Here is a 27,468-nt window from a genome sequence, read left to right as displayed (position 1 = left end):
TAAGGTTTTTAAAATTTTCCCCCCTGATTCTGCTGAAGATTTCCTCTTCATACTTCCTCGTCTCCTTGTTCTCGAGTGCCTCTTCTCATTGCGTTCTGGATGTCCATTTTAGTCGTAGGTTGCATAGTACCAACCACTGAGGCATGGACAGTCCTAAACATGGGATTGGAAACTGCAAAACAGGGAGTGGCTCTTCTTTTGAATAAAACAATGAATGCGGTGTGGGAAGCTGCGAATCTCAAGTAACGGTGGGCTCACCTCCCATTATCGGGAGTCAGGTAATGGTGGCTTGGTCACAGGAAGATGCGCTTGAGAGTCTTCCACTCTGGTGGTGGGTGTCCATCTCGGACCTCATTAAAACCGACAGTGGCCTGGTTTCAGCCAGCTGATGAAAGTTGTAATAAATAATTTCATCATCGCTTGCAGTTGGGGTTGGCATCGTCCCCCTCTCCTACTTATGCCCATCCATCCTGGGTTTAACCAGGCTGGATTGTGAGCTCACATCACGTGAGCTCTTCCAACGGGCAATGCTTGAGTTGACTGGGTCATCTAGCCAACATACCCAGCCTCCACATGCTCAAGTAGCTTATGTTGGGGCAGATAGAGGGTTATAAACGGACATCACACAGGCTGGAAAAGAGATGGATTGATGCAGTAAAGGAGAATGTGGAGCCGAGTGTATTTGCTAAAGACGGCGCTCAAGGGAGAGCTGCATTTTGGGGACATGGGTGTTACGAGATAAGAAATAGGCTGAGCCATTTTCCCAAAGAGCACTTGACTCTAGAGCCTGTATGGCTATTAGGGGTTCTTTGTCTCAGCTTTTTGTGTGGAGGAGAGGGAAAGAGTGCTCTTAGCAGAGAGAGAGAATTTCAAATATGATAATAACAATGTTGTCCATCTATCTGCGATAACATCACTGGCATCCCAAGACTAATTTTTTTAAGCCTGCCCTGGGACGGCTGACTATTTCCATGAAACAGGTGTTTGGCTTTGTGTGGGAGGGAACCGGAGTACCGGGAGAAACTCCACCTTGCACATGAGAGAATAACACTCACAGTTCTGCAACCAGATGGAATTCACAGACCCACTTGCTGTAGTGCTAGATAAAGGCCTTCCTATGTATTATCTGTAGTAATGCTTTTTTTTCTAGATTTGAAGCTTTCGTGACTGCAAGGATCCATACTCTTTGGTTCAATTCGGTAAAGTCACGTAGGTAAAAAAGAAAATAACAAAAATCACGACGTTTCGACCACAACACAAGTTGCCTTCATCAGGTGAAGGGACCGAGCTGTCATTAGGACAGCGTTGGAGTGAAAACAGCCAAGCCCAGGTCGCGTCATTTAAGCTGTGTGGAAGCAAAACGCTTGGCCAAGGAATTAGCATAAAAATGAGCATGATGTACGTAGGAGGTGCATGGGCCATGATGGACCAGTAGCGGGGGGGGGGGGGGGGAGTAGAGTGAGTGAGTGGAGTGAGTGAGTGGAGTGGAGTGAGTGAGTGGAGTGAGTGAGTGGAGTGAGTGAGTGGATGGAGTGAGTGAGTGGAGTGAGTGAGTGGAGTGAGTGAGTGGAGTGAGTGAGTGGAGTGAGTGAGTGGAGTGAGTGAGTGGAGTGAGTGTTTTAGAACATCTTTCCAATGATTGCTTAATTTGAAACCATCCTCTTGGTTGAAATTGTGTCTGTGTTTGTAAATCTGAATTGCCTCGTGGACAAATCTCTGATAAAAACCCGTGGGTTTGCAGAGAACCTTGGTATCGGAGAAAACTACATCGTGATCACCCACAGCATTGTAACAGTGGTCAGCTACGGCAGAATAATTCGTTCTGCCGTGTTTCAAATCTGATTTGTGCTCGCGAATTCTGTCAGACATGTCGCTTCGTCTCCCCGATATAGCAATCACCACAAGTGCAGCTCAATTTGTAAACCGCGGGGTACTGTAAGTCAGGAACGACATCCTTCACGGATGGGATCAGGTCACGGATTTTGTGCACTGTATTGAACCGGACCAGGATCTTGTGTTTGTTTGGAATTTTGGAGATCTTTTTAGTAACGCCTGCTATATATGGTAGAGTGATGGTTTTGACCGGAGTATCAAGTGGTTGTTTCTGTATGGAGGGAGAAACAGCTTGGCGGATGGTATGGTCAGAGTATCCGTTTCTCTTGAGGGCCAGGTGTACATGTTTTAATTCACTGGTCAGGTGGTGTTGGTCCGAAATGCAATGTGCCCTGTGGTATAACGTTTTGATGAGATAATTATTTTGAGCTGGGTGGTGGTGGGAATCAGGTTTCAAGTAGGAATCTGTGTGGGTGGGTTTCCTGTAGACCGAATGCCCCAGTGAGCCATCAGGTCTCCTCTCAAACAGAACATCCAAGAATGGTAGCTTGCCATCTTTCTCCACTTCCATGGTGAATTTGATGGCGGGATGTCTAGAATTGATGTGGTGTAGGAAAAGGTTCAAAGCTGGGAGGCCATGTGGCCAAATGACGAAAGTGTCATCCACATATCTCTTCCACAGGGAAGGTCTGAGGGTGGAAGTCTGGATGGCATCTGATTCAAATTTCTCCATGAAAACATTGGCTATCACTGGTGATAATGGAGAACCCATGGGGATACCCTAATTTTGTTTGTAGAAGCTGCCATTCCAAGTAAAGTAGGTAGGTATTGGTGAGGCAGTGTCTAATCAGCGCAGGTGTATCGGGGTCTAGTCCATGTTGGACCAAATTTTCAATTATTTCAATGGTATCAGGTACCGGGACCTTGGTGAACAGGGAGACCACATCGAAGCTTGACAAGGATATCGTCAGGGGACAGTACAACGTCTTTGACCATAGAGACCAAATGAGCTGAGTTAAGTACTGCTGAGGTTTTGCCAGTGAAAGGTAGCAAGGTATCTGACAGAAAACATGCTAGCTTATAGGTAGGGGAGTTGATCGTGGATACGATGGGTTGTAGTGGAGTGCCTTCTTTATGAATCTTGGGGAGACCATAGAATCTAGGGGGTCTTGCAGCAGAAGGTTTTAAGGAGGGACGTTTAGTTGGTTCGATTAGGGAGGTCGAACTTGTGATGATCTTGTTGGTTTTTATAGTTAGGCTATTAGTAGGGTCATTTTTAATGTTTGAGTAACTTCCATCGTTGAGTAGGTTCTGGATTTTGTTGTTGTACGAATCTTTATCCATAATTACAGTAGCGTTGCCTTTGTCGGCTGAGAGGATGACTATATCACTTCTGGTTTTTAAATTCGCGAGTTCAGAGCGTTCATTTTTGCTTGTGTTGCTAATGGGTTTCTTAGCATTATTCTTAGCTCTTTCGGTAAAGTCACATTGAAGGGAAACAATAAAGTAATAAAATATATATAAAACAATAAAAAAAATTCTCACGTTTCGACCATAACACAAACGGTCGTCATCAGGGTGTGTCGGTTTGCATAAATTTATTTATTTTTAAACGGTGCATTTATATATTTATAAAAAACGTCAGCGCCACGTGCAGCGATTTGGCAGTTTATTTAGAAGGACTAGTCCATCTATGTTCTGAAAAGAGGAGGGGGGAGACGAAAAATTAATGTATGCTGTCTGAAAGCCACTGTAAGCGTGAACAATCAATTAAGACCTGAAATGGTTTATCAAATCTTTCCAATGATTGCTAAGCCAGAATCCATTTTCTCGGTTGAAATTGTCTCTGTGCTTGTATATGTGGATAGCCTCATGAACGAATCTCTCATGGTAGCCAGATGGCTTACAAAGAACACCGTTTAAAATACACCGTTTAAAAATAAATGTATGCAAACCGACACACCTGATGACGATGGTTTGTGTTATGGTCGAAACGTCGTGAGAATTTTTTTCTTGTTTTATATATTTTTTATTATTTTATTGTTTCCCTTCAATGTGACTTTACCGAAAGAGCTAAGAATATGAATTACTGCAGTCACGAAAGCTTTAAATCAACATTTCTTAGCATTCTTAGGAATAGTGGATATTTCAGCTCTCGCAACGTCAGCTTGGATGTGTCCTATGCCTTTAAGGGCCGCATCGACCTGAAAGATATCTACAGGAATGTTTCGGGGTGACAGCAAAATTTAGCCCTCTAGCCAGTACTGTTTTCAGATTGTCCGAAATCGGGGTGCTACTCTGATTAATGACGATTTTGTTAACGTCTAGTTTTGTTATATGTGGGACTGGGTTCTTCTTCGATAGGTGGTTGAATTTAGAAATCAAGTTAGCTTTGTATTTGACTGAAAGTGAATCGGCAGAAGAAGCAGTCATGTTGTCTACGTGGTTCCAATCAGCAGGTGACATTTTTGTGTTAGCGTTAAATGAGCTTGTAGGAGAGTCTTGTCTAAAGTATCGAGTCAAAACGGAGTAGTCTTATCCTCTCTGAGATAAAAGATAGGCTGGCCTTAAACAGAATCTGTTTAGAATTCGGTGAGGATACAGCAGCAGATGTTAGTGTGAAAGCGATGGGTATTACCTTGTTGTCGCGGCATCTTTTGAGGAAGGTCAGCGTCTCGATGAGCTTTGACTTATTGTCCCGTTGTCTGTTGAAAGCGCTAACAGATAGGTGAAAGCCCTCCCCGTAGAGGTTATCAATTCTAGATTTGAAGCTTTCGTGACTGCAAGGATCCATACTCTTTGGTTCTATTCGGTAAAGTCACGTAGGTAAAAAAGAAAATAACAAAAATCGCGACGTTTTGGCCACAACACAAGTGGCCTTCATCAGGTGAAGGGACCGTGCTGTCATGAGGACAGCGTTGGAGTGAAAACAGCCAAGCCCAGGTCGTGTCCTTTAAGCTATGTGGGAGGAAGCAAAACGCTTGACAAAGGAATTAGCATAAAAATGAGCATGATGTACGTAGGAGGTGCATGGGCCATGATGGACCAGGAGCGGGTGGGGACCATGACAGACCAGCAGCGGGGGGGGGGGGGGGGGGGAGTAGAGTGAGTGAGTGGAGTTAGTGAGTGGAGTGAGTGGAGTGAGTGAGTGAGTGGAGTGAGTGAGTGGAGTGAGTGGAGTGAGTGGAGTGAGTGAGTGGAGTGAGAGAGTGGAGTGAGTGAGTGGAGTGAGTGAGTGGAGTGAGTGAGTGGAGTGAGTGAGTGAGCGGAGTGAGTGAGTGAGTGGAGTGAGTGTGTGGAGTGAAATATGCAGCTGTGAAAGTTTGGAATACCACTACTTGAAGAAAAAATTACTGTACCATTGAAAATTTGTTTAATGTGTGGTTTGATTTAGAACATCTTTCCAATGATTGCTTAATTTGAAATCATCCTCTCGGTTGAAATTGTGTCTGTGTTTGTAAATCTGAATTGCCTCGTGGACAAATCTCTGATAAAAACCCGTGGGTTTGCAGAGAACCTTGGTATCGGAGAAAACTATATCGTGATCACCCACAGCGTTGTAACAGTGGTCAGCTACGGCAGAATTCGTTCTGCCGTGTTTCAAATCTGATTTGTGCTCGCGAATTCGGTCGCTGCTGGTCCGTCATGGTCCCCACCCGCTCCTGGTCCATCATGGCCCATGCACCTCCTACGTACATCATGCTCATTTTTATGCGAATTCCTTTGTCAAGCGTTTTGCTTCCTCCCACATAGCTTAAAGGACGCGACCTGGGCTTGGCTGTCTTCACTCCAACGCTGTCCTCATGACAGCACGGTCCCTTCACCTGAAAGGCCACTTGTGTTGTGGCCGAAACGTCGTGATTTTTGTTATTTTCTTTTTTACCTACGTGACTTTACCGAATAGAACCAACGAGTAAATGCTTTTTTTCTATATTTCACCATTACGCCCTGTATGGGTTGGTGAAGCGAGGGGGGGCAGGACTGATTCTTCTTCACTCGACTGCTTTCAGGCCATGGGTTTGTCGTGTGGTGCATCTAAGCACTGCAACTGCTCCACCTGATATTCCTTTGCACCGTTGCATGTAAGATATTCTATCGCAATGGATTTTCCAGATTAAATATTTTCTAAAATAAAAAATGCAATGCAGGAAAAACAGAAAAACTGCCACGACACGGTGGGCAGGTGTGAGATAGAATGGATTAAAATGATCACGACTGAACACCCATCCCGAGCACACCGTAGTGGTGTTCACTTCATCTGGTGGCGAGATGTTAACGAACACCTTGTGAAAGGCCCAAGGCAGATCCCTGGGTTTGATCTTCCAAGAAGCTCATGGTCCACCCTAAACCGCATCCACTGCACAAACCATGGCAGATGCAGATAGCTGATGCACAAATGGAAAATTAAAAACTCTCCAGTGTTCAACTGTGGTCATCCAGAACAGACCAATCAACATACAATGAAGCAATGTCCGATCCACATGACAATGACACACTGCGCTACTCTTGACGTGGTTATCTGGCTTGACCACCTGAATGTGAAATTGTAGTTGTTACTCTGCATCTACATCAGCCATCTGAAAACAGAAGACAAAATGATAGGGGAGGGAGGGGTAGAGAATGGGAAATGGAGAAGCGGTGAGGCTTTAAGAGAGGAACAGAATGAGGTTAAGGAGGGGGACTGCTTAATGTGCTGGGGAAAGTTATTCGAGTGGAGGTGTCCAGAGAGAAGGATTGGGCGTAGGGAGATGGAGGGACAGGGAAGATTGGGAACGGAGAGGACGAGAGGGCACATGGAAGGAGATGAGGGGCAAGATGAGGTAGGGCAAGGCCCTAGAAAGATTTGAAGATGAGCATCAGGCATTTTAAAAGGCAGCGGTAGTGAACGGGAAGCCAGTGAAGTTGAAGTAGGAGAGGTAAAATGTAAAAAATAAATGGTAGATTGAAAATAACTTGTGTGGAAGAATTTTGTATTTGTGGAGGAGAGTGAGGGTTGATTCAGGGAGACCAAGACGACGAGAATAACAGTGGTCCAGACGGTTAAAGATCAGAAAATTAACTAGGAGTGGGATAATAGTGGGAGGGATTAGTGGTATAGTGGGCGTGGCAAGCTGTGAAATTGGCAGATCTTAATGGTAGTGGGCTGGGTTAGTGATGAAGTGGGTTGGGCTAAGTGAGGGAGTAGGCGGGCCTCGTTGGGGAGTGTGCGGGTCTCATGATGGAATGGGCATCCCTAGTGGTAGAGTGGGCGGTGCTAGTTGGGGGGGGGGGGGGGCTCTCTGTATGATTCTCTGGACGTTTTCGTGAGTCTGTAGCTTTGAGTTGATATGAGTCTCTTTGTGAGTGTGTTTGTCGAAGCGAGACTGTGTGCCTTGTGTGAGTCTATGCATCCCTGTAAGTCTCTAGCTCAGTGTGAGTACATTTCTCTGTTTGTCTTTTTGTGTCTATATGAGTCTTTATATCTAAATGTGAGTCTGCGGATATCTCAGTTTATGGGTCTGTCTGAAACCGAGTGTTAGTGGAATGCATTTGACTGGTAGCTCTGTGATATCCACTTTTGTGGGCCGCTATCGAACACAAATGCTTGCACTGCACCGTGAGATATCCAAACATTATGTTATTAGTCTCGTGACACCATTAGTACGGTCGATGATAGCATTGCGCACAATATCAAAACTATTCAATAACATTGAAATATTTAAATGGCAACGCCGCATGAGTAACCAGGAGAGTCCTCTTGTGAGTTACACCGAGTTTGTATTCTCCAGCACGTAGTCCATGCGAGAAGTTAGAATGCTTGACAAGCAAGAGAAGCAAGTGGAGTCAGACAAATGGACATTTCCTAAACCTCCTGCATCAAAAGCTCAACGCGCTGACACTGGGAGCGGAGGAGTGGAGTCGCTGGGAGTCTCTTCTCTGTTCCCGTGTTTCATCATCACCATCTAAACCACGGCTACCCCCACACACAAGTACAACACAGATCCCCCATATACAGTACACACACACACACGAGGAAACATACACAGATTCCCCATGTAGCCTCCACAAGCTGTATGGGAAAGTCCAGTTAGTTAGCACCTATTCAGGCTGACATGGCACACGACGGTGTGGTGTGGCCAGTGCCACGCTCGGCCACCTTTGTCTCCCCAGTGCTGATGTTTACACACTGCGATGGATACTCAGTTAAGGCTGAGTATATAAATATAAATCTACACTTAATAGCAGAATCTGAACATTTATACTGGAGTAATGCAATGAGTGCAGTAGAGATAGGACAAAAGTTACAACAACCAATACAATACAACACGATAAGAGTGCACAGTAAAGTAAAGGTGAACAAATCACTTAAAATATACAAATGAAACTAAACTCTTTTTTTTATCTTACCAGGAAAGGCCCAGAGCTATTATCTAATTTTTCAGAAGCAAGCCACTAATAATAGCTCGAGGAAGTGGATTATCACGTGAAAATTTATAGCAGCAAATACATGTAAACGGATGTTTCTAAATATGGAGAGAAAAACTGGAGAACCCAGAGGAAAAAAAAAACAAGTGACCACGGAGAGAACATGCAGACTCCAACTATACAGCAGGTGTCAGGGTCGAAATCCAACCCCTGAACTCTTGCATACCAGGCGAGGAAGATGACATCACACCACCATGGCGTTACTTAAACAAATACCTAAAAGTATGCAAGTTCAAATTGCATCAGTTCCCAAGCTTGGGAAAGGCAGTAAAACAACAGCAATAAACATTCCCAGACCACATCCAGACAATGACAGTCTGCCAATAAATGTATACATTAAAATTGAATTATTGATACGTTGTTAAGCATTTCGAGGCTGAAGTGCTGTTATTTGGTATACAGATGTGTATAATCAAAGATAAGAAATATCAAGTGTATTTGTTTAGCCAGGTTTTTAACCTGGATAGTTTCAATTGCAAGTGTGATCCGAGGCACCAAAATCGAAAACTAATCAATTAGAGCAATGAAAGAGAATTCAGAGTAAAACAACTTTATAACAATCGTTAGTACATTTCTTATATCTGAAGTCGGCTTGGAAGATTATTTTTAGACCGATCATAGCGCAACTGAAAGTTAAAATGCATGAATATAAAAAAGATAGAGGGTGAATATTGAAGTCATACATAAATAGACGAGGATATCTGCATGAGTGTGATACACACCCCTATGTACGCACATTCATGACAAACATTCCTACTCAGTGAAACAATGGTGAGCTGCCAGACCATTTAAAAGCCACCGACACCCCTTCCACATGCCACCAACATCGCTTCCCTATACCACATATTCATAAATACACTTACACATTATTACACATTATTGGAATCACCACACTCATCAGCATCTTGGAGTCGCGTTCACCCTTGGCTCCATGTGGAGCTCACAGAGAAAGCTCCCAGCTCATTGTCGTCTCAGAGTCAGGGTCGACGATCGGAGCGATGGAGGTAAAATGAGCCGGGCTGCTGTTCAAGTCGTGCGTGGACCAGCTCCATCTGCTGCAGGGCCAGCACGGCCTCTCAGCTTATATCTAAATATCCAGGCCTCCTCGGTGAGTCCATCTGCTCCTCAACTCCTGCTTCCCTTCCTCACTGAAGCGAGTGCCATCCACCCTGCAGCAAGAGAGAGGTTCACGCTGACGCGGGTTCACACAAAGACCCACGCAGCCCCCACAACAACCATGCTGGATGAAGGTCTCCCCATGCCATGAGAGCTGTTTCACCATACTTCACCACGCGGGTCAGTGCAGGCCTGTGATGGCAAGGACTGCAGATCTAGGATCGTAGTGAAGTACAACGGTGGATTGTGCTGCACACTGCAGTCTGTTGTCTGCAACTTAGCTCTGCTGCCTATAACTCCTGTGGTTATGTGCGGTGGTCACCCGTCTCAGCACTCCAGGCTAAAGCCTGCTTATCTTGCAGATTTAAGATCAGGCGCATTTCCAGTCGTTTGGTCATGTTCATTGGTCTGATAATGAATATTGTCATTATTTGGAGGAGCGGGGTCAACCAGGTGGGGTGTTGGCTGTTGTGCTGTTCGGTTCTGTGTTGTGTTGCATTGTGTTTCTAAGTTTGCCATTTTTTTCATTCTTACCTGATGATGGTTGCTTGTGTTGCAATCGGAACGTCTATTCTATTATTATTATTTGATTTGATTTTCTACGTGACTTTACCGAAAGAACCAAAGAGAATATTAAATGCACTGGAATACACTCCACTACTCACTCCACTTCTGGCAATGGCTCTCTTAGCACACAAACATGGTGTGAAGGTCAATTTCCAAAACGTTGCCTTTTCCATATTTTCTCCTGCTAAGGCCACAGTGTTACTGACGAATCTCAGTTGTTTTGTTTGTAGCAACAATCAGAGCGCGTATGAGACACAAGCTGCATAACTTACCCGAGCTTCCTCAATGCTTTGTTGGTGATCATGATGTCATGGAGAGCTGGGATCGATTTGTCCGTCAGTGAGCACTCTATCAGACTACAGGGAGAGAAGAGGCACTGAGTGGGGTGAAACTGGAAAATAAAAGTGTACACACTCACAAGAAATGGAGAGCAACTCAACACCTTTTAGTACAATAAGGGTGGAAATCTCGTAGAATCAGCTAAACAGAGGGAGTAATCATTTCGGACCCAGGAACGCAATCCTATTTGTCTATTAATTGTTTAATGTGGCTTTGTCCAACACGGCATTTTACAGGAACGTAACCCACCGCATTTGGCGAGGTCTGCAATATTTTGTATTAAAAATCGCGTTTGTCCATGCAAGGCCACTAGATACAGGCAGAGGAGCCAGAATATAAATCTGAATATTTATTTATATTAGAGAATCTGAAAAGCTAAAAAGCTCTTTTTCACAGATGTCCACGTAACCCATCACGAGGCAAAGGCTAGTTTAAACTGTATATTGGGTAAGGATCAAATAATGTTCAAATGTATCGGGTTGGCGAATAAGAGCCATTGGTGATTTATGGCTTTAATAAGAGTCAGGTTGTGGTGTTATTAATGTAAACGTATGGGTGGGCAATTAATGTCAAGATTGCAGCCGTTCATTATATAAAATTCTTAATTGTAATCTATGACATTAAATACAGATGATCATTGATTATATCCAGAGCGTGCCTATCTGGGTTCCAACATCCGATGAAACCGGTAAAACCGCTCCAAAGGCTGAACCAGTCCGGCGATCGGCACAAAGTGCGTGACAAAACAAGCAGCTATGCTTTATTTCAGTGTCAAATAATATATACAGTTCATTACACACTACATACAACAACTTAAACAATGAAAATACTCCACGTATATACATGTTTCATGACTAATAACTAGTCATAGAAACAGAAAATATAAAGTGCGATCTGGCGAAAATTGAGTGGAATTCGGCATTCACCAGAGCACCGGTCTGAAGGCTGCATCAGTCCAACTATTGACAAACACAAGTTGTTGTTGTCAAGCACAAGTTGTTTAACAAGAGCATAGTACACCCCATGCAGAGTCTTTGATATTGGAGTGGTGAGTGCGGTTAGTAAATGTTGTGGCCGAAACGTCGTGATAATTTTATAATGTTTTATTTTTATTATTTTATTATTTCCATCCTACGTGACTTTACCGAAAGAACCAATAAGAGTAAATAGTCACTTTTTACAGCAGAATATTCATTTTGTCTTTGTATATTTACTTTTAGCGATTTTTAGATCGCAAACTATTTAATAACACTAAATATATATACAGAACACCTAAAAATCTAATCGTATTTTTAGCTCTTTCGGTAAAGTCACGTTGAAGGGAAACAATAAATAATAAAATATATAAAACAATAAAAAATACATTATATATATTTTATTATTTTATTGTTTCCCTTCAACGTGACTTTACTGAAAGAGCTAAAAATATGAATTACTGCAGTCACGAAAGCTTTAAATCAAAATGTAATCGTATTTAAGAATATGCAAAAATAAGATATTTTAAATAATTATGCGATTATCTGGTTGTGTTTGAAAATCTGGCTGCCGGATAATCGATGATCTAATATATTAACATAATATAATTTAAAACAATATCATTGGTTAGAGTTGGTTATGTGACAATTGTAATTGTATTGTTATTTAATAGTGGTTAACAGTGCTGTAATAAGTGTGGCAAATAACTTAATTGATAAGTGCATAAAAATTATGTTAAAATCGACGTTAAAATACAACATTATTATGCTACTGAATATCTTTGTGTTTTGTGTCTGTATATGTGTATATATTTGTTTAGGCGTACTTATATAAGTGTGTGTGCATCAGGACATTACTCACACTAACGTCTCCAACCTCCCTTCTCTCTCCAACATCCCGTCTGCTAAAAGTCGGAGGCCGCTGTCTCCGATCTCGTTGCGACGCAGCCTAAACCCGGGTGGACGGGAGAAGAGACAGCGCTGACTCACTGAGCCCACGGGAACCGCGGAGTGAAACACGCGGTGAGTGAGGGACACTCACAATGGCGGTGCACGTGATCACAGCACACACCGTCATGAGCAAAGCTGCTCATTGTTTAATGCTTCTGTTAGACATTTTATATATAATAGGTGGCATTCACAAATATCAGTTTACTCACGATCATCCATTCAATTATACTGCACTGTACCTTTATAATATGAAGTGTTTGTGTTTATATAAACACAAAGTTACAAGAGAGGATCACACACAAGTGAAGTACATTTTCATCGAGAACACAGGGAGATGTTTTCAATTAATGTATCTGCTAACAATGTTGTGAATATTGCTTTAACCTATGTGTTAAACTAAACAAATGTGTTAAGATTACAGTAAAACATTTTTAAAGTGGACTCGATTAAGCAGGACAGCAAGATTAAATGTGTTCACATTCAAATGTTTACTTGACAACGCGTTGCACCAATAATTAGCAGTTAGTGCACAGAGCACAAGTGAGAAACGAACAGCAGAGCTTACCTGAGAATCTTCAAACCTGTGTTGGCCTTGAGGATGACACTGAGAGAGGAACCCGACTTGTCCGTCAGTGAACAAAGATACAGACTGCAGGAAGAGAAGAGGTGGTTAGTCGGGGCAGAGGGGATGGGTGGAGGGTCTGGGCACAGAGTGGGGGATGGTGAGGGGTGGTGGTGGTTGATGGGACAGTGGTTGAGGGTCGTGTTTGTGGCTACTGTGCACAAATGAACCTCGTGTCAACTTTAATAGGAGCTTGCAAATAGCAACTGCTGTTTAGATTTTTGGGTTGAATGTGATGTGTGTGTGAATGTCTACTATGTGTGCATTTGTGTAAGTCCATCTCTATACGTGTTTGGTACATGTGTATCTTAGTGCATGCATATTTGTGTGCATGCACGTGGGAAGTAGTGGTGCAGTGGTTAGCACAGTGAGCCACAAACCTGGTTCGATTGCCGCTCACGGCGAACTTCATTGATGAATATCTAAAACGGCCATGGACCTCACCTAGGTCGACTCAGCCTTAAATTACTACCTGGTGTAGTAAGTAAACATCAGTTGGCTGAGTGTGGTGCTGGCCTCCCAACCCCTCATGTGTCGTTCTGGTCTTCATTAGGTGTTCCCGAACAGTACATGACCCAAAAGTCTGCTAAAAGTTATCTGTAGAATCTCTGTGTATGTATATATAGATCAAATAATCATGATTTATCTTCGATATTGCATCATTCTGTAAGCGGTCACATCTGAAAGCGTTTCATGTAACATCTCATCACAATGTAATTAAAGGAAACCCCCAGTGACAACTGTCTGGCACAAGGTAACTTAGCACCTGGCCTGCATATCGGCATTTCCACAACAGCTCTTCCAGTAGCCTCTCATTCCTAATTTCCTCAGAACATCCTCCCATTTCCGCATCAAAAAATATATACAGTACATTATACACTACATACAACTTAAACAATGAAAATACTGCACTTATATACATTTTCATGACTAACAACTACAGTAATAGAAAGAGTAAATATACAGCTTGATCCGGCGAAAATTGCGTGCAGTTCGGCATTCGCCAGAGCACCGGTCTGAAGGCTGCATCAGTCCGGCGATTGTCAAACACAAGTTGTTGTTGTCAACCACAAGTTGTTGTTGTCAAAAACATGTTGTTGTCAAACACATGTTGTTGTTGTTGTCAAACACAAGTTGTCAAACACAAGTTGCCAAACACAAGTCGATGTCTAACACAAGTTGTTGAACAAGAGCGTTGTACGCACATCACCCCATGCAGAGTCTTCGATATTGGAGTGCTGAGTGCGGTACAGTAAATAGTCACTATTTACAGCAAGATATTTATTTTGTCTTTGTATATTTAGTTAAGCGATTTTTATATCGTAAACTATTTGAAACAGTCAATATATATATGCAGAACACCTAAAAACATAATCTTATTCAAGAATGTGCAAAAACAAGCTATTTTAAATAATGATGTGATCATCTGGTGTTTTTTGAAAATCCAGTACCCCTCCCCTCCGATGCTGCTGGATAATCGATGATCTACTGTATTAACACAATATAGTTGAAACAATATCATTGGTTATAGTAGGTAATGTGACAATGGTAATTGCATTGTTATTCTTTGGGTCTTTCGGTAAAGTCACGTAGATAGAAAAATAATCAAATATTATTTTCTATCTACATGACTTTACCGAAAGACCTAAAGAGTATGAATTCCTGCAGTCACGAAAGCTTTAAGTCAATATGTAATTGTATTGTTATTTAAGTGGTTAACAGTGCTGTAATAAGTGTGGCTAATAACTTAATTGATGAGTGCATATAAATTAAGTTATAATCGACGTTTAAATACATTATTATGGTATAGTGAGTATATTTGTGTTTTGTGTCCGTATATGTGTATATATTTGTTTAGGTGTACCTATATTAGTGTGTGTGCATCAGGAAATTACTCAACACTAACGTCTCCAAACTCCCTTCTCTCTCCAACATCCCGTCGGCTAAAAGTTGGAGTCCCCTGTCTCTAATCTCGTTCTCACTCAGCCTAAACCCGGGTGGACAGGGGAAGGGACAGCGCTGACTCACTGAGCCCACGGGAACCGCGGAGTCAAACACGCGGTGAGTGAGGGACACTCACAATGGCGGTGCACGTGACCAGAGCACACACGTTCATGAGCAAAGCTGCTCATTGTTCAATGCTTCTGTGTTAGACATTTTATATATCATAGGTGGCATTCACAAAAAGGAGTTTACTCACAATCATCCATTCATTTATACTGCACTGTACCTTTATAATCTGAAACGTGTTTGTGTTCATAAGGGTGTTGTTTTGCAAGACCTCATCTTACAAAAAAGACAAAGATCCCCCGTGTAGCCTTAACAGACTGTAGGGGCAAGTGCTGTTAGCGAGCACCTATGAAGGCCGGAACGGCACACGAGGGGGTGGGTGGTGTTGTATATGGCCCTTTTTCCACAATTAAAATCAATAATAATATTTGCCGATATTTTTAAAATAGTAACTGAAATAAATAAATAAACACCGCTACGACAAGGACCAGCAAACAGCAACGGGAGATCGTAAAAAGGTCGTTTAAATAAATAAATAAAAACCTCCGGGGCAAAGAGAGGTTAGCGACTATCTGCAAAATCTCCAGATTGCCAAAGGACAATTCACAAACAAACCTGTTTGATGTAACACAGCCGCCCGGGGTCACCAAGGGGGGAGGGGGGCAATCACGCGCGCGACCGCGGTGAGACAGCGGACGGGGAGGGCATCTGTTTTTTCTCTCTCTCGCAAGAGACGCGGAGAGAGGAGAGGGAATTTCACATTTAAGCTCCGCAAAGGACAGCGAGACAGCGTTCGGAAGAAGACATCAAGCCAGCTCCGAGGCATGGCCTCGAGACATTAGCTATGGGTGCTGTGTCCCGCAGAGAAGAGGGGCGAGGCGACGTTAGGTGCTGAGTTCGGCATGGGCAGACAGAGTATCGCTGAAAGTTATTATACATTCATCCTGATGTTTTGAGTCGCTTGCAGAATTGAGGATTGCGATAAGCTGTATCATACTAAGCTATCAGAGTTGTGTAAGAGGTGTGCAAATACAATTTTCAAGTTTTGAGAGTGAGCGACAATAGCACACTCGACAGTTCAACAAGACAACAGCTCAGCAAGCGCCAGAAGAGGGTGGCGAGCGGCAGGCTCCAAGGGGGCCCCGCGATCAACCGAGGATGTGAGGCTGGCAGAGTAGCGATGTGCCACCGAGTGTGAGTTCAGAGCTGAAAGAAATATCGCTAAAAGACTTTTATTCTACATTGAGTGCCAGCTGCCAGCAGCCAAGCGTGTGCTGACTTGGCTCATCCAGCAATGGAAAGAGCCTGACCAGCCGCCCATGAGCAAAAGAGTCAGCGAACCAGCAAAGAGCGCGTTCGAGCATCTCCACAGAGAGCACGTGCGGCGCAGCTACTACATCAGTGGAAAGAGACCGTATCTGCCAGCACGAGCAGCCAAGCCGACGCCCCGAGCAAGAGAACAAAGCAGTTCGTATAACCCTCCCCCCACACTCTCACCCTCACGACGCATCACCCTGCGTCTGTTTCACGAAGACACACAACACGCATATCGGGACAATCAAGAAGAGTGACATTCCAAGGTGCTGATCGTGAAGAACATTGCTGCCTATTGAGTTACATGGATACGGTCATTTAGAAGTATCTCAGTCGTTCGTTTTCTTTTAATGGCATAATCTTGCCGATGAATCCATTGACGTATACTTTTGCCTTTGAGAATAATAATTGTTTTGACTGCCTTTTCGCATGAATATCGTCGGATGAACTACTAAGGACTTTTTATTCGTATTTTCCATATGCTCGTGGTACCCAGAGGAAGCAATCAATTGTTCCGTTACCCAATTAACAACGTGATTATTGAGGGTTGAAGAGATGGATCAATGAAATGAACATTGCCTGTAGTACTATGCTGACAATTTCAAGTACAAAAATTTCCATTTTAGAGTGTTAAGGTTTTTGTGTAGAATAGCGTGCCTGCATGTTTTAACGACTCTCCCTATCACCAATTAAGCTCGCGTTACGCAGTGGAATTAATGATATGTGCAGTTGTCAAAGTGAAACAACGCAATCGTTGATGTTTACTGTGTTGATGCTGTGTTGAAAATTCCGAGCTTGAGAGTTCGCATATCCTTATGTTAAAGTTTTGTTTAGAATAAAATTGATTAACGCAGAAGTGGTTGCGTGTGTCCTTCCTGATTTCGTGCGTAATAATCTTATTTATAAGAACTGTATTCTGCGTTGAGATCTCAATTTGGAGACCTGACATAAACACACTAATACACTCAGTAAATGTTAAAACGAGAATAATTGTATTATACCGATCGATAATACGAAGTTAAACAAGGAAGCCGAGCTGACTCTGGCATGCTCACAGCACCTGTATAACTTCATACGAAGAATTGTATTATTCCGATTGATAATCCGACCCTCGTCAGCGAGGCGGGGCCTAATCATAATAACGGATTGCAATAGCATAATCACACACACGAGCATTAATGAATATGATTATATCTCGAATTAGCATAATTTATGCGCATAATTGCATCACCTAACATAATTGCGGATAATTACGCAAATTCCAAATTTCATTTAATTTGTATTATTTTCATCAAAATTTTCACAACCAACATATACAACAGTGACCTACACCACCCCGACCGCCTTTGTATCCTTAGTGGCAATGTTTACACACCGCACCAGGTCCTCATTTGAGGCTGAGTCGACCTAGAGGGAGGCCCAGGTCCGGTTCAGATAATCGTCACCGGTGTTGGTCGTGAGCGGGAATCGAACCCGGGACGCCGGGTTCATAGCGTAGCGTAGCGCTAATCACGACACTACTACTCCTCGTCTACACACCTACATACACACACAGTAACGAAAGTAAATAACGCACATACATGCGTATATTCACTAATTTGTCCATGGCGCACTCATATCACTGGATGAATTGCGCCTCATGAATGTGAATCCTTATTATATGAAGATTCCTTGCATTCATTTTCATGTAAAAAAATACTGTCACATTAAAACTGCAGACTCAAACAGGGGTGTGTAAAGTGTGTACATGTGAGTGAGTGTGTGTATATTCATATATGAGAGTGTGTATATTAGTGTACATGTGTAGTGGAGTAGGAAGGTGCATAGTGGAAACAGCGTGATTACATAACACAGACAGTACGGGTTATGTTGGGTCAGCCTGTAGCGAAGGCAAATACAGTGCAGGTTATATTAGGGCAATTAAGCTGGGTGAGCCAAGGACGGCTGTGATTGGCTGGAGCTGTTGCCAAGTCTAGAGTCGCGCCTAAAGGTCTGGAGGAGAAGCAGGTGCGAACGACGAGGAGCGTGGTTGGGACGCGGACTAATTAATTGGGGAGTAATGAGAGCGGGGATAAATTGGGGGGTCGGCAATTGGAGCGAGGTTGTTGAAGTTGGAGAGCTTGGAGTGAACAGCGGGGAATTGAAGTTGGAGTCAACAGCAGGGAATTGAAGTGTGGAGAGCTTGGAGACAGAGAGTGGAGAGACAGAGTTTGAGAGACAGAGTTGGAGATGGAGCATGGAAACAGCATAGCGATAGCAGAGCTGAAGAAGAGAAGCAGCCAGCAGTGGAGAGAGCGTAGCGATGGCGGAGCTGAAGAAGAGAAGCAGCCAGCAGTGGAGAGAGCATAGCGATAGCGAAGCTGAACAGAGACGAAGCAGTTAGCAGTGGAGAGAGCATAGTGATGGTGATAGCGGTGAACAGAGACAAAGCAATTAGCAGTGGAGTGAGCATAGCGACGGTGATAGCGGAGAGCGGAGACAAAGAAGTTAGTGACGGAGTAAGCGAAGTAATCATGGGGAGTGGAGAGACAAAGGTGGCGAGCGAGTCGAGTGAAGCACGGTGAGCGAGCCGTGACGACATGGATACTGTAAAATATTGAGGACATGCTGAAAGTTGTAAATAAAGCGGTGTTCGAAGAAAGACAAAAGTTGTCCGAGTGAAATCGAACACTACATTTCGTGTCAGAGTGACTACGAACCATGCCGAGATGTCAAGGAAGGCGGCCAAGAAGAAGAACGTGCCGGTGGACTCATCCGACGACAGCAACGACGAGGACGTGCTTGCCCGTGTCCTGCCAAGTGGCCGATACTCCTCCGGAGGGCCTGGTTGAACGAGAGTCTAGAGAATGAGACAGCGGTTCGAGCGAGGCCGAGACCCCCGCACCGTCGAGTGATTGGAGAGTCCTCATGGCCCAGTGGGAGGCCAGGATGGCGACATTGACGGAGGCGTTTAACTGCTTTGTGACATCGGACCAGATGCAACCGACGGTGTCAAGTCGACCAGCAGATGTTGCCGCGGGGTCGGAGCGATTGGAGAAATCCGACGACGATGAAGCACCACCATCGGGAACAGCACGGCGACTTCATGTGCAGCGGTTCGAGGCCAAAGTTGGGGATTGGACGGCATTTACAAGACGGTTCCGAGCAGCTTATCAATCTCTGGAGTGGACTGAGGGTGCCGCTCTGCGGGCACTGCCGACGGCCCTCGATGATGATACCTTGGCGACATTTAATGGATTCCCTGCCACCGTCAGGTCAACACTGGATGGGGCATTCGCGGCAATGAGCAAGGTGTACGAGCCGCGGTCGGTCGCCAAACGTAGATTCCAGCAAAGGAAGCGGGAGGACACGGAATCCCCTCTTGCATTCCGCAGCGCGCTGTTGGCCCTCGCTCAAGTAGCATACCTGGCGATGGACCAGGAGGCCCTGGATTCCTTGCTGCAGGAGAAGCTTTTGCAGTTGGCCAAGGAGCTACGAGTCGTCCTTTCGCTTCCTGACAGCAACAACGACGATGACATGTCTCTACAGATCGCCAGGAACATCAAAGTCAACCTGGACCTCCGCGATGAGCCAGCGGTGGTGGGTGCGCAGCTGCTGTTGCTGAGCGCTGCCGCGTCCGAGAGCGCGGTGGCGGTGGGCGAGGCACCGCCGATTGCAGCGGCGGCCGGGGTGCCACCCGCGGGCATGCTGCGTCGCCCCGCGGTGTATGGATGTACTACGAGTGCGGACGGAGAGGACATGTTGCCCGCGACTGCTGGTGGCGCAGGGGCGGCCTTCCAAGGGCGCCGACCAGCTACAACCGAGGATTCTCCCAGGACCGAGGATTCCGGGTGAGTCGCGATACATTCAATACACGGCCGCTCTTTCCACATCACCAATCTGCGTCATCTCACCCATTCACATCTCATTCGTATGTTGCGCACGGTCAGGACGTGTGGGGCGCGTTGGTGCATCGTGTTTTGGGAGCTGCGCCGGGGTCGTCGGATGTGATGGCACTTATTCAAGGGGTGATGGTCAGAGTTATTGTTGACACGGGGGCTTCTGCGACCCTTATCTCGTTACAAACTTTTTGCTTATTGCCAACTTTGCCCCAGGCCCTAGAACCGGTTGATGGGCCGTGCATAGTAGCAAATGGTGGCAGTCTCGGTATTATGGGTTGTATGGTTGCGACGAATCAAATTGGCGAAGTGAGCGTTACGGGGAATATTTTGGTTTCCAAGGCCTTGGCGGTACCGTGTTTGTTGGGAACGGATTATTTGCAAAGGATGCCACTTAGAATTTCTATAGAGAAAGGGGTGTTTGGAATTGCCATCGGGAAAATGTCTAAAATTTTTGGGAACGTCTTTTAAGCTTGCGGTTGCGAATGCCGTGGTGCAGGCCGTGGTGAGCCGCACCGTTCGCGTTCCGCCTGGCACGCAGATGCTTGTGCCGCTGCGCTTTAAAAAACAGTTGCCTTTCGGCGAGCAACAGGAGGGTATATTGCTGACGCCCTCAAATGCTGTACCACGGATGCCCACTTTGGTAGGGGCTTTGACTATTGTACCGGCAAATTGCGACCCTTTAATACAAATTGTAAACGTGGGACACGAATCGGTCGTCATTCTGGAGGGTACAACGTTGGCGCATGCAACGGCAGCGCCGGGTCCGGAAGGGGAGGCGTGTTTGGCAACGGGACAGAGTGAGATGTTGCCGGGTGATGGAGATGATCCGGACTGGTTGCGAGATCTATATATGCAAAACCCTGAACTAACGCCTGTGCAGCGGTCGCGTCTCCATGGGTTTCCCTTTGAATTCAAAGATGTGTTCAGCGTGATTACATGATAACACAGACACTACGGGTTATGTTGGGTCAGCCTGTAGCGAAGGCAAATACAGTGCAGGTTATATTAGGGCAATTAAGCTGGGTGAACCAAGGACGGCTGTGATTGGCTGGAGCTGTTGCCAAGGCTAGAGTGGCACCTAAAGGTCTGGAGGAGAAACAGGTTCGAACGATGCGGAGCGTCGTTGGGACACGGACTAATTAATTGGGGAGTAATGAGAGCGGGGATAAATTGGGGGGTCGGCAATTGGAGCAAGGTTGTTGAAGTTGGAGAGCTTGGAGTGAACAGCGGGGAATTGAAGTGTGGAGAGCTTGGAGACAGAGAGTTGGAGAGACAGAGTTTGGGAGACAGAGTTGGAGACGGAGCTTGGAAACAGCGTAGCGATAGCGGAGCTGAAGAAGAGAAGCAGCCAGCAGTGGAGAGAGCGTAGCGATAGCGGAGCTGAAGAAGAGAAGCAGCCAGCAGTGGAGAGAGCGTAGCGATAGCGAAGCTGAACAGAGACGAAGCAGTTAGCAGTGGAGAGAGCATAGTGACGGTGATATAGGAGAGCAGAGATGAAGAAGTTAGCGGCTGAGTAAGCGAAGTAATCGTGGGGGAGTGGAGAGACCAAGGTGGCGAGCGAGTCGAGTGAAGCACAACGAGCGAGCCGTGGCGACATGGATACTGTAAAATATTGAGGACATGCTGAGAGTTGTAAATAAAACGGTGTTCAAAGAAAGACAAAAGTTGTCCGAGTGAAATCGAACACTACACATGTAAGGTCTAATAAATCTGAAAATCTAAATAGGCTCGAGGCTGGATGGTGCTTCTACCCAAGACTAACATGTATAACAACAGTTGTTGTAGCCTGCGGAGCTGCGTTATGGCAATGGAACAACATTCATCTCTATGCTCTACACCAACCCACACTGACAAGATTGGTGATGTCTGGTCAAATAACCCCCAAGACCTGCATGGTGTGGGAGTGCCTTATCCAGCAGTAGACTGACCAAAGGCTGTACTTGTACATGTGTAGGAGTGTGTGAGTTTATATGTACACTATGTGTACGTTTGTGTGTGTACATGTCTGTGTGTATATACGAGTGTCTTTGATTGTGTATTTATATGCGTTTAGGGGAATGGTGGGAAAGTCGTTGGCACATTACATTACAAACGAAGTGACCTGGGTTCAATATCCGTAAACAGCATCAGTGGTGAGTGATGAAAAAAATTCTGGTCCTGGAACTCCCGTAGGGTGACTCTGCCTTAAATGAGTACCTGGTGGTGTGTCAACATCAGCAATGGGGAGAGAAAGACAGCCAAGGACGGTGCTGGTCAGGGAAGTGCGATCAGCACTTGCCTCAAAAGTGTATGCAGGCTCCACGGGGAGATTGTCTTTGTGCTCTAAAGTGCAGTGTAATAGTGTGTGCTTGTTCCCTGTCACTGGCTTCACTTTCCCCACCAGTTTATATGGGCTACTTGGGGGATCATTGTCTCTTTAATGCTTTACAACTAAGATTAACACCCATTACCAATTAGCTGTCTCTGTAGTGGTGAGCACAATCACTGACCATGATCCACTGTGAACCAGGGGCTTGAATCGGACACGTGGATCAAACCGTTACCCTCACTCTCCACCGCAGTCGCAATCAGGGCTACATTTTCTCAGTATGGCCTAAGGTCACCTCACTCCCTGCATATAGTGTGAGGGCTATCATTATCGCTAATTAAATGTTGCTGAAGATGATGGAAAACTTTACAGCATCCATGAATATGCATAACTTTTTTTTCCTTTTGTACTTTAACGTACAGTGAGTGCAGCATTCACTGTGGACCCACCTACTCACTGTACATTTACTTACCCACTCACACTAATTCACTCATTCACCAACCCACTCACACACTAATTCACTCATTCACCAACCCACTTACACGCCACTCACATCCTCACTTAACTCCACATATTCACTCATCGATCCACCCACCAAGTCACCCACCAACTCAAGCAGGCACGCACTCACTCACCGAACCTCATCCCTCAGTGGATGAGTGGGAGTGGGTATGCGGCTGGAGAGTGAAGGTATGGGCAAGGGTGGGGGATGGGTTATGGAAAAAGTGAAGGCAGGAGCAGATTGGGGGTTAATGGGAGGTATCAAGGGAGGGGTGAGCGTGGCGTGCGGGGAGAGGAGTGAAGTGAGTGAGGACAATGATGGCAGTGGCAAGGGGAAGAATTTGTCAAAATTTGTGTTCATGCTTGGGCTACGCAAGACCGAGTGTTTACGTGAGAATGGAGTTACATTGTACTGTATGCACAGTTAATAAGTGAGGATTCTTATAGACAAAGATCTGCCGTATAGCCTTAACAGACTGCTGGGGAAAGTGCCGTTAGGGAGCACCTATGAAAGCCGGCATGGCATATGATGGAGTGGGTGGCCAGTATCACGCCCGGTTGCTTTTGTCTCCCGAGTAGCGATGTTTTACACACTGCACCTGGTGCTCAATTGAAACTGAGTTGATATCACGCACAATTATGCACACACAATTTGTGAAGTAGTGAATGCAAGGTGTGCCAGTCTTACACTAGATGTTTAGATCTGTGCAGTCCACGCTGAAGCCTCTTCATTTCCTCGGTGCCGATGCCACAGCTGAACAGGTTGAGTGTCTCCACAGGTTCTTCTCGCTGCAGCAGGATCCAGGAGATGGCAGCGCAGTCTGGCAGGGACAGCCTTGTGAATGACAGGTCTATCTCAGTCATGGACCGAGTGACATCACTCAGGGACTTGCGGTCGTGCAGCTCGTGCACGCAGTGCAGGAGACTGTTGAGCCTGTGTTTGTCAACCATCCGATTCTTCATGCTGCGATTGAGCCACTCGATTATTTCCTTTTGATAATCTGCAGATGGAGGATCCAAGATACCCTCAAAGAACTTCCATGGAGTGCTTGATGCCAGTCCACAAAAAAACCTCTGAAACACATCAAACCTCCCATCTTTGCTGTCCTTAATAGCCTTGATGACGTCATTCACTGGCCATGTTGAATGTGACAGATGCAGAGCTATCGCTGCAAAGAATTCCTGCATTGTCAAGTGTGAAAATGAATAACAACTCCCTTGTTTAATGCCCTCACATGTGAACACTTTGTTGATGAATGTACTTCCTAGTTCAGAAGAACTAACAACAAACTCTTCTAGATCTTTTTGGCTGAACATCTGGATGTTTTGCTGAACCCCCTTCAGAGCCATATTGCCAAGAGACGATACAATTTCCTTGGCACAGCAGCTGCCACGTCCATGGTGTACTATGAGCCAAAACACGTATTGTGTGAAGAGGTCGGTCATTGATTTGAGGATAATCTCAGAATGTTCAGACTTTTGTAAATGTTCCTTCAGTGTAATGGCTGCTATATGGCAGAATGAAGGGTTCTGGGACAATGTATTCACTGTTTCATTTTCCTGCAGGAGCTTGAGTGCCCTTTCTGCTAGACTCCTATCTTGGTAAAATTTGTTAAAAAATGCTATTTTATCTTTGTTGGAAAACCCAGTGATTTCAACAGCTCGATCAACATTCACTTGACTCAGTTGTTCCATGGCAATGGGTCTGGTCGTTATCAAGACCGAGGCCTTGGGCAAGAGATTTTCATTCACTAGGGCAGCAATGATGGCTTCTACTGTTGCCGTCTTACGTGGATCGGTGCACGCATTGGCATAGTCAAGGCGCTTTCCAAACTCGTCCAACCCGTCCATAACAAAATGGGTTCTCTCTTGGTTTGCGAAAACCTCATCCGCTTTGTTTCCCAAACATGAGTGCAGCTTAGAAAACAGCTCTGCCAGTGACACCTCTCCAATATCATTTATCTCCCTGAACCTTATGAGCACGATGTGCTCAAAGCGTCGTGCAAATACTTTCTCACCTGACAGCAAGCTGTGCACAATGAATTTGCTCAACATGGTTTTACCGCTGCCTGGAGTCCCCACTACAATAACCAGTCGGGGGTGTGTTTTTTTTCCAATGTGATCAAAGAGCTTCTTGTAAGTAATCCCTTCTCTCTGTGCTCTCTTCATCAGCTCCTCGTGCTGCTTGCCTCTCGCTAGTAACTCGTGCTCCTTGGTTTCTTGATGGCGGTAGTAGGGAACCAGAATTGGCTTCACCATCCTCTCCAGCAAAAACACTGCAGGTTCTCCAGGTCGTGCGTCGTAGTTTCGTGTTAATGATGTCAGCTTCAGCAATAATTCTCTGAAATCATCACCAGGCTTATCTAAATGACACAAATAATTTAACGAGCAGATCAGTTTCACTTACAATAAAAAACATATTCCTATAGCAGACAAATATGTTTAAAATAAACTATGTAAAAAAAGCGTAGCGAATTCATTCACCATGGATAATGCAGCAACATCATGTACATCATGAATTATTGTGTGGAAGTTTTCACGATGTGTATATTCTCCAAATGCAATTTTTATAAACACTGTACCTTTTGTAAAAAAATATGTTTTATCATAACAAAAATGCTACCACCATGTGTCTTGTTTGTTTTGCCTGTGAAAAAGATAGTACCACATTTAGCATTACCGTGTACATCAGCATCATCACAACCTAATTCTATCAATCTGTGTGTAAAATGCACTGCTTGCCTTATCCTACAATTATCGATTTTTTTTTGTCTAGGATGTTGATTTTTTTTTTATATTTCACTGGTATTGGGGCTGTGTTTCCTCTCCCATCTCAAGCTGGCCTACATCACGTAGCACGGGGGCTACACTGGTGGAGTGCAGTACACCAGCCACGGTCCTAGCAGCAGAGAAGATGAAGTGCTGTCACTTCCACAAGAACAGACACATGAATCACAACACTCGTAGCATCCCACGTGATACATCGTAGGTTCAGTTGAACTTCAACTAATCTGGCTACTGCATCATCAGCAAACACTGTGGCAGCCACTACATTGTGGAGAGTGTCGATTTCCAATGACAAATTTGCTCAACAACTTCCATCAGCTTTCCAAGGAAACATTGAACCCAGTCTCTCACCACTTGGGCAATGGTGACCATGAGTAGCCTGATCCCTCTGTATCTGATCTTATTTAAATTTCTCGGGAATCATATATTCGGAGTCATTATCTCCCGTGGACTTTTTTACAAATGACGAGGTCTACAAATTTGACGTTGAATCTGGAGTGAAGTATAACCAATCCAGTTTCAGTTTCATTTATTTTGTATAGCCCTGTGAGCCATTCGGCTCTTGAATCGGGTGCAACTGCAACAAACAAAACCAGGAACAAGAAACATCTTAAAGTGACTACGCGCAAACAGAAAAATCCAGGAAAAAACAGCAAAGTCTTCCGGAAAAAGCACCGTATATCAATGCTGTGTGCAAACATCCCAGTGGGATGCAAGCCAAACAATTACAACCATAAGACAATTTAGATTAAAGTTATCAGTCTAACTCTGTACTACAACAAATAAATATGGCTAAACCAAAACGTTTTAGAAATCACTAAAATAAAGCTATAAAAGCAATGTAACAGTGATCATAGGAACTAATTTAAATTTTACAATAAAAGATACACATAACATGTACTACCAAACTTTGCAGCCATAGCTTGCTGCATGAGTCACTCCATAACAGCAGGAGTATCAGTAGGAGTATCAACATTTTTCAAGAGTTAAGAGGAGAGAGTAGGTTCCGTTTCATGAGTCAATGGCATTAAAAGGCGGGGTGTCATTAGAAATAGCAGTCATTTCTAGATTTAAAGCTTTCGTGACTGCAAGGATCCATATTCTGGTTCTATTCGGTAAAGTCACGTTAGTAAAAAATAAAACAACAAAAATCACGACGTTTCGGCCACAACACAAGCGGCCTTCATCAGGTGAAGGGACCAGGCTGTCTCGAGGACAGCGCTGGAGTGAAACACAGCCACGCTCAGACCGCGACCTTTAAGCTGTGTGCAAGGGAACAAGGTGCCTTGACAAAGGAATTAGCATAAAAATTAGCATTTGATTGGCCGACTTAGCATGATGAACGGTGTAGAGGTGGTTTACATGCGGGTGCACATTCCGGTTGGCGTGGGGGGGGAGGGGGAGTTTACCTATTGATGGTGTGAAAAAGGAATTTTTAAGAGCTGCGAAAGTTTGGGGTACCACTACTTGAAAAATATACTGTACCATTGAAAATTAGTTTGTTTGGTTCGATTTACAACATCTTTCCAATGGTTGCTTAATTTGAAACCATCTTCTCGGTTGAAATTGTGTCTGTGTTTGTAGATCTGAATTGCCTCGTAAACAAATTTCTGATAAAAACCCGTGGGTTTGCAAAGAACCTTGGTATCGGAGAAAATTATATCGTGATCACCCACAGCGTTGTAACAGTGATCAGCTACGGCAGAATAATTCGTTCTGCCGTGTTTCAAATCTGATTTGTGCTCGCGAATTCGGTCAGAGACATGTCGCTTTGTCTCCCCGATATAGCAAGCACCGCAG

At 44.6% G+C, this 27,468-nt stretch overlaps 1 protein-coding gene across 4 annotated transcripts in view; it reads right to left on the bottom strand.

The window, feature by feature from the left end:
- Positions 1 to 8,832: 8,832 nt before the first annotated feature.
- Positions 8,833 to 27,468, bottom strand: part of LOC142922555 (NACHT, LRR and PYD domains-containing protein 3-like) — a 31,947-nt gene continuing 13,311 nt past the window's right edge. The window contains exons 2-7 of one of the 4 annotated variants that reach the window (XM_076063340.1): positions 25,464 to 25,528; positions 23,570 to 25,244; positions 12,811 to 12,894; positions 12,157 to 12,243; positions 10,254 to 10,337; positions 8,833 to 9,467 (exon numbers count right to left, since the gene is read on the bottom strand). In XM_076063340.1, the coding sequence (XP_075919455.1) occupies positions 9,386 to 9,467; positions 10,254 to 10,337; positions 12,157 to 12,243; positions 12,811 to 12,894; positions 23,570 to 25,140 (1,908 nt within the window). In that variant the 5' untranslated portion in view covers positions 25,141 to 25,244; positions 25,464 to 25,528 and the 3' untranslated portion in view covers positions 8,833 to 9,385. Of the gene's footprint in view, positions 9,468 to 10,253; positions 10,338 to 12,156; positions 12,244 to 12,810; positions 12,895 to 18,890; positions 19,002 to 23,569; positions 25,245 to 25,463; positions 25,529 to 27,468 lie in introns of those variants that run through there. The other 3 variants (XR_012940158.1, XM_076063339.1, XR_012940159.1) reach the window with 3 other exon arrangements.

This window comes from Petromyzon marinus, unplaced genomic scaffold (genome assembly GCF_048934315.1).
Source record: "Petromyzon marinus isolate PM22_M1 ecotype Great Lakes invasive population unplaced genomic scaffold, UKy_Petmar_22M1.pri1.0 PM_Scaffold_100, whole genome shotgun sequence".
Taxonomy (NCBI): Eukaryota; Metazoa; Chordata; class Hyperoartia; order Petromyzontiformes; family Petromyzontidae; genus Petromyzon; species Petromyzon marinus.
This window is presented reverse-complemented; position numbering and strand designations above follow the sequence as displayed.